The sequence below is a fragment of the Malania oleifera genome, chromosome 8 (genome assembly GCF_029873635.1).
Source record: "Malania oleifera isolate guangnan ecotype guangnan chromosome 8, ASM2987363v1, whole genome shotgun sequence".
Taxonomy (NCBI): domain Eukaryota; kingdom Viridiplantae; phylum Streptophyta; class Magnoliopsida; order Santalales; family Ximeniaceae; genus Malania; species Malania oleifera.
In genome coordinates, this window is record NC_080424.1 from 22,238,172 (window position 1) to 22,246,734 (window position 8,563).

General features: G+C 31.8%; 1 protein-coding gene across 1 annotated transcript; it reads left to right on the top strand.

Annotated features, from left to right (window-relative positions):
• The first annotated feature begins 4,277 nt into the window (after window positions 1–4,277).
• On the top strand, window positions 4,278–8,340 carry LOC131162606 (cytochrome P450 CYP82D47-like). The gene is made up of 2 exons (XM_058119217.1): window positions 4,278–5,255; window positions 7,542–8,340. The coding sequence occupies exons 1-2, from the start codon at window positions 4,278–4,280 to the stop codon at window positions 8,163–8,165; spliced, it is 1,602 nt and encodes a 533-aa protein (XP_057975200.1). The 3' UTR covers window positions 8,166–8,340.
• Window positions 8,341–8,563: the final 223 nt, after the last annotated feature.

Here is an 8,563-nt window from a genome sequence, read left to right on the forward strand (position 1 = left end):
GAGACTTTTATTAGGGCAAGTATCCCTCTTCAGGCCCACGCCTGGAATACAATCAATTACAATATAATTTGCGTACGAATATTATTCTTCTCAATCAAGCAGATTTGTACCAGTATTAATCAACGCACACCAATAATGTAAGAACTATAAAGTCAATGGTGTTTATGTGCAATCAACACTCAGAATAGTGATTATTTCAAATCAAGCACAATAGTGTATCTACAAGCTAATCTTTAAAACTATATAAAGATAAATCTCAATCACAGTTTTAGGATTTCAAAGATTTGTATCTAGAGAAATTTAGAATATCTCAAAAATTATTTTCTCAATATATAAGTACAAAGAGATATTCAAATATAAGCTTGTAAAATTATTTTTGCATAACCAAAAATAAAAGCCCAATGAGTCTTGCAATAATAATGCAAAGACTCACTTAACTATAAGATTTTTCCCAATCAAAGATTTATGAAATAAAATCAAGGGGAAAAAATCCTTTGCTTAACCCTCAATCAAAAATCAAATATGTAAGAGCAAGTGAGGGTTTCTAGCAATAATAATCAATGATTAAAACACTCGCAATGCTAGATTTCTCAAAGGGATGATAGTATATGAGTGTATAGAATGTGTATGAAGAAATAGTGCATAGGAAATTTTAGAAGAAATTTTGGCTAATCAAATCTCTCATGTCTCACTAATTTTTGAAAATGAAGGTATGTATACAACCTTCAACAAAAAATGTAGCCATTAGGACACAAAGGGTATAATTAAATTTGTTTAATGAATTTTAAAACCAATTTACCCTTAATTAACCTGAGTTACTATGGTTAAAAATTAAGTAACCTGAGAGTTTTATGTTCGGTCGCCCTGAACTCTAGGTTCTATCGCCTGAACACTCACAATAGGGAAAAACAATTTTGAAATTTGGGTCCCTAGTGAGAACTTTGGGTGGTTGAACCAAGGCGATTTTAATTCTTTCTGAGGTTCGGTCGCCTAGTCCTAAATTCGATTAACCAAACTCACATGTTCGATCGCCCGAGGGTATTTTGAACGTAGAGTTCAAGCGCTCAAGTTGGTGGAAAAGGTGAGCGTACGAGTTCGGTTGACCGAGGATGGTGAAATTCTTTTTGGTTCGGTCACCTAAAGTTAGGTCAACTATTTGGCCTTTCAACGATTTGGTCGGCTAAGGTGTTTTGAATACCAAGGTTTGGTCACCCAAAACCTCACTATATTAGCCCTTTAAGTCCTATTTCAATTCAATAAATTTCCTTTATAGCATATGTGATTTTGGGGACTATCCTAAGTGTAAGTGCAAGGACTTAAGGTCATTCTAAGATCTTTCAAAGTACGCCTAAAAACCTTGCATCGGTCGACCGCATCCCTAAGGTCCATCTATGGTCTTGAGCTTATAGTCCCTACTATGTATGACATGTATTAATTATTACAGACCGATAGATTATTAATACAGATCCAAATTAAAATAAATATATAAAAATACAACTTAAAATAAACAAAGGCTTCACACTCAGCTTCTCGACAATTTCATGGATTGCATCGAATGATATGCTCGTTTAAATGCTTTTCGGCTTCCATTTCTTATCAGTCATCTGTGTTTAGAAAAGTAAACCTGCTCAAATACTCAAAACACACATAGGAGATACTGTGGTTTGTCATAATCAAAAGAAGGTTCTAACAAAAAAGTCAACAATCTCTCCCGTTTTGATAATGACAAATATATGAGCAAAATATGGGTTTGCCTGACAAGATTCCCCTTATCAATATACATAAATACAAAATGATATTCAATAAGGTTCACATATAAGCATGAAGACTTCAGAATATTTCAAGTTATGTATTAAAGTTCAATCATTCATGCCAATCACATTTATATTTTATTTTTGGCACATGTTTAACCTTTTTTGTTTTTTTTGATCTTTTTCTAGCAGGTTTGAAATAGTTTCAAATTGAAGACTGTTGACCCACTTCCATTCATTTTTGTTTTTCTTTTTTTTTTTTTCCCATTTTTCCCAAATGTAAATTGTATTATTTTCCTTTTTATGTATCTTTGTTTTTTTTTATTTTTTTTTTGTATTTTTTATTTTTATAAAATAAAAATTTTATTTTTTTATCTGGTTATATAAGGTCCTAAACAATTTGGTGTACTAAACTATTAAACAAAAGTTTTTAGGTTCTTTCAATATTAAATTACTGAAGGAAGCAGTTCAGTGGGAATGGACAATGGACAGCAATCACACCATGAAAGCAACTTTGAAAGGAGTTTTTTCCCCTTTTATTATTAAAAAGAAATAAAATATTAAATAATACTCTTATTGGGAAAAAATTACCCAAACTGATGCTCACGTAATCTCGCAGCACCAAACTGCGAGAATTAAAGGCCCAGGGAATGAGAAGCTGACGCGTGGCACGGTGACAGAGCAAATCTCGCAGAACCAAGCTGTGAGATTTAAAGGACCAGCTAATGAGAATTTGACACGTGGCAAATCTTACAGCATCATACTGCGAGATTTAAGCATTCTTATTTTCTTTCTTTTTTCTTTTTCTCAAATAAAATCCTTCCAAAAAAGTAATATATATATATATATATATATAGATAATCTTATTGTATTAAATTTAATTCCAACTTAATTAATAAAAGTAATATATATATATATATATAAAGTAGAAGAAAAAATATCAAAAAATTATGAAACACTAAAACTAGATTCAAAAATAAAAAAAATAAAATAAAATCAGTATTTTAAATAATATTTATAAAATTAATACAAGTTAAAATTTTAATCGAATAAATGCTCATTTTTATCCTTGAATAAAAAAATAATCCTTAATATAACCCAAAAGATAAAAAATAAAATTTTAATAGAATATAAATTATTTAATTTCAAAACTTGCTTTTTAATTAGTAATATAAGAACAATCTTATTGTACATGCACATTGACAAATAGTAAATATAATTTTTAAATGACCTTTTTTTTTTCAAATAATATATATAATTTTTTAAAAAATCTAAAAATATTTTTTAAATTTATAAAATGAACCTTTGATTATAGAATTAATAGTTTTGTTTAGATGGTAATCTATAAGTAAGTTGTTCCATTAGAGTAAATGAAATGAGTTTAATTTTCTGATCTAAAAAAATAGTAATACAACATTTAGATTTTTTTTTTATTTGTATTCATTGGTGGGTTATATATATGTCTGTGTGCATGTTTTCTATACATGTTAATTTGCATATATGAAAGAAAAAATAATAATAATAAGTGATGATAAAAGGTGGATTTATTTGTTTGTTTATTTATTTATTATAAAATTGCACCATAGTTAGGGGTTAGCATAATTCGGGTTTAACTGAATTAACCGATCGAGTTCGATCGGTTTGGTTCGATTCTAGATTTAGATAATTTTGGGTATTCAATTTTCGGTTCAGGTATGGGGAGTCTTTAATTTGGTTAATTCAATTAACCGAATTACTAATTAATTAATAATTAAATATATATTAGTAATTTTAATGTATGATATATGTTAAATCTTAAATGTTAAATCTTAAAAATATCTCTTTTATCAATAAATCTTTTTATTTATTAAGTTGGAATTAAATTTAATACAATAAGATTATCTATATATATATATATTATATTACTTTTTTGGAAGGATTTTATTTGAGAAAAAGAAAAAGGAAAGAAAATAAGAACGTTTAAATCTCGCAGCATCATAGATTTGTCACGTGTTAAATTCTCACTGGTTGGGCCTCTAAATCTCACAGCTTGGTGCTGAGAGATGTGCTCTGTCACTGCACCACGTGACCTTTAAATCTCGCAACACCAAGTTGCGAGATTACGTGAGCATCAATTTAAAAAAAAATTTTCCAATAAAAGTATTATTTAATATTTTATTTCTTTTTAATAATAAAACAGAAAAAAAACTCAACATTGAAGCAGCTCGTTAGAACAGCAGTAATCCTGCAGGCTGCAGGGGCCCCATGCAACACGCGTGGTCTGCTCTGCAAATTAATTAATGGCCATGACAAGACCCCAGTGCCTACGCTGTCATGACATAGACATGTACCCAACCTCAATTAGTTTATTAATACTTGTTGTTAATTAGAAATTTTATTTGAGTTTTGCGGTTTGACATTAACAAAATGTACACGTATGGGCTATTCTAATATTTCAAAGATATTTCGTACCCCTTATCAGCCATGCAATTATACAATTATTTCATTTCATTCAGAGCGCCAAGGAAAGGAAAACTGCAGACAGGCATGGAGTTTTTCTTTCTCCCTTCCTCCTCCGCCACTTACGCTGCTTCCGCCTTCGCTGTTCTTCTCTTCCTCTATTCCCTGTTATGGATTTCTACAAGTTTCCGAAAGAAGTCAGTCGGCCAAAAATTAGCAGCCCCCGAAGCAGCCGGCGCGTGGCCGGTGATCGGCCACCTCCATCTTCTCGGAGGATCCCAACTCCCCCACAGGAAGCTGGGGAACATGGCCGACAAGCACGGCCCAATCTTCACGATAAAGCTGGGCATGCACCGGGCCCTGGTCGTGTGCAATCCAGCAATGGCCCGGGAGTGTCTGACCACTCACGACAAAGTCTTCGCCAGCCGCACCAGAGCAGTGGGCGCGGAGCACATGGGCTACAACTACGCCATGTTCGCGTTAGCCCCTTACGGCCCTTACTGGCGCCACGTGCGCAAGATAGCCAAGACCCATCTCCTCTCCAGCCACCGCCTCGAGACCCTCAAGCACGTCCCTGAATCCCAAGTGAAGGCGGCCGTAAACGATATCTATCGGAGATGGTCCGGAGCCAGTGGCAGCGGAGGCGGTGGTTCAAATGCGGTGCTGGTGGAGATGAGCAAGTGGTTTGGGGATATAAATCTGAAGGTGATTCTTAGGATGGTGATAGGAGAACGATGTTTGGAAGATGGCGGCGCAGCCGACGATAGGTTTCGGATGGCGTTGAAAGAGTTTTTCCGGCTGATGGAGCCGTTCGTGGTGGGAGATGCTATTCCGTTTCTGAGGTGGTTGGATGTGGGGGGATACGAGAAGGAAATGAAAAGAACCGCGGCGGAATTGGATCGCGTGATGGAGGAGCGGTTGGAGGAGCACAAGGGGAAGAGGCCGGTTTCGGCAGAAGACGGCGGCGACTTTATGGGCGTTATGTTGTCCGTACTCGAGCGCGACGAAGCTCTTTCGAGGCTTTCCGATTACGGCGTCGACACTGTCAACAAATCTACATGCCTGGTAAATTCTTAATCAATACAACTCCTCCTTCTTCTTCTTCTTCTTCTTCTTCTTCTTCTTTATTACTTTTTATTGTCTCTTGGAGAAGGACAATTTTCATGATTATAAAATCCGACGGGAGAGCAAGATTTTATGGATGTCTACATGCCATTAAAATTCAGCTTAATAATCATGTTATTTTTTCATTAAGTTTGAGTCTTTAAATTATATAGTGCACCATAATGCATCTCGCATATTCTATTTATACTCATTCCTGTCAAAATTCTAACACAACAATTTCAATTTTTTCTTTTTTAAAAAAACGCTATTAATTCATTTACAAATCATAAGTATATAAATAAATTATAAGTCATTTTTATTTAAAACACAATGAATTTATATAAATTTGTATTTTCTCCTCACCTCCTTATTACCTCCTAAAAATAATAATTTTAAATATTAAAAAACTTAAATAAATTAATTTTATAAATTTTCAATATACTATTAACTTCCCCTTAAATTGCATTACACCTAAAAATGTAAGACACAATTATAATTAAATAATTAAATGTTTTTAAAATACAGGGTACCCTCTTCCACCGTACACGTGGATGACACATTATATGTGTGGATTTCAAAAGCCCCCAGGAAGACACGTGGCTCGCCACCCCGCCATGTTCTCTCTCCTAACTCCTTCAACACCTCAATTATCCAAATAGTTTTAGGATTGACACATTATATGTGTGGATTTCAAAGCCCCCAAGAAGACACGTGGCCCACCACCCCGCCACGTTCTCTCTCCCAACTCCCTCAATGATCCAAATAGTTTTAGTTTTTCAATTTCATTTTGGAATAATGAAAAGATAAATTATAAAAATGCATTTGTTTATATTTCTAATTTTTTATTTTTATTGTTGGTTTTCAGTTATTTATTAAAAAAAATGAAAATCAAATTTTATGATTTTAAGTTGTTTTACCAACATGCTGTCAAAAAATTTTAATATGCAAAAATATTTTTTTTAAATTAAATCATTTATTTTGTACACATTTTTTATTAAAATTGAAATAAAATAATAATATGAATTCAAATAAATTTAAAATAAAAATATCCATAGATTTCAAAAAAACAAATTAAATAATAAAAATTAATAAAAAATATTTTTACTACTTTTCAATTATCACTGTTAGAATATAAGTAAAATAATTATAATCATTTTAATTTTTATCAGGGTTTTTTTAAATTCGTTTTATTCTGCACTTATATGATTTACTTATATTTTAAAAATATATTATTTCATTTATAGATAAAAATGAATATTTTTAATTAAAATTTTAATTTATTTTAAATTTACAAATATTAATGAAATAGGTTGCTAATTTTGGATATTTGATTTCAAATTTTAAATTTCTATTTCTTATTTTTCATTTCCATAATTTTTAATAGAGATACCAAACTAATCCTGAAGTTTCAAGTTTCACCTTAAAAACATAAGACACTATATATATAGATTGAATATGTATATATACTGAGACCCATAATAGAACCTATCTCACCAAAGTAAGTTTTGGTTCACAATTGGAATCAGAATCAAAATCAAAATCAAAGTCTACTGAATTGTAAACGGTATGTCATATTTCTTTCTTTCAACAACAAAATCGAAATCGAAATTACATTATAATAGTTAGTATATATAAACATAGGAATCATAAATGAGTCTAGTTAGTATAAAAATACTATTCAATTAATTTAGTGTGAAATAATAATATTATAAATATAATTATTATATAATATTATTTTATTACTATATAATAAATAATTTGTTACTATAAAATAATTTTGATAATCATGTACTTGATTATACTTAGGTATTATTATTATTATTATTATTATTATTATTATTATTATTATGTTTTAATAATATGATTAATATTATATTTTATCTTATATTTCATAAGTATTATATTTTAATATGTAATTTATTAATAAAAATATCATATGTTATGATGTAACATAATTTATTATTTAATATAAAAGAATAAAATAATAAAACAACCACCATAGCATTATATTATGTTATACAATAGTATTTTATTATTTTCTTGTATATATTTTAAAAGTATTATATTTTGTTGTAAAATATTATTTTGATATAACGATAAAAGTTTGAAATCAAAATGAAAAGGTACGTAAGATGAGGAATCATCTGAATAAGATAAAACATTACAATTCTGATTCCAATATTTAGAGTTGATTTCATTACCAAATACTACAAGTGTGTTGTTTATGGTATACATAATTGACCGCAGGCTCTCGTGTTGGGGGGCTTCGACACCGCAACTGTGACGCTGGTATGGGCTCTCTGCTTGCTCCTCAACAATCCCCACACTCTAATGAAAGCCCAACAAGAATTGTACGCTCAGGTTGGGAGACAACAACAACTACAGGGAACTCATATGAAACACTTGGTATACATCCAAGCCATCATCAAGGAGACCCTACGCCTTTACACCCCCGGGCCTTTGGGAGCACCTCACGAATCCATAGAAGATTGTATCGTCGGTGACCACCACATCCCTGCCGGCACACGCCTAGTGGTGAACCTGTGGAAGATCCACCGAGACCCACAAGTGTGGCCCGATCCAGACGAGTTTCGACCGGAGAGATTTTTGACGACCCACAAGGATGTGGATGAGAGGGGGCAGAATTTTGAGTTGATCCCGTTCAGCAACGGTAGAAGAATGTGCCCTGGAGTTTCTTTAGCTCTTCAGGTTATGCATTTTACACTGGCCAATTTGCTACATGGGTTTGAGATTGCGACTCCAGACGACAACCCAGTTGACATGGGGGAGCGCTTTGGGCTAACCATGGCTAAGGCAACGCCGCTGGAAGTCCTCCTCTCACCTCGCCTGCCTTCTCACCTATATTTGTAAGGTAATTTGCCAGTTTGTGTGATAAGATTCTATTAAAAGATTTCAGGTCTCCAATCACTTGCTTAGTGTTTAATATTTTAGCTTTGAGATAATTTTGATTTGGGTCAATTTAAATAAAGTGTAATATGACATTATATTTAACTTTTATAAATTTTTCATAAATTCAAATTGAACATTCCAAATTAATGTTCTTGATAAGATTTAAATTTTTCTTTGAATAAAAAAAAAAAAAGCAATGTTGATGTAATGATGTAGAAGTAATAAAATTAAGAAAAATGACTGCAAACCAACTGAATTAGAAGTTTATAATACCTGCAAACTCCTTTTTTTGTTTGCTTTCGTTTTTCCAAAGTTCTATTAGACCAATTATTTGATGATCCAATTTCATAACGCTTTTC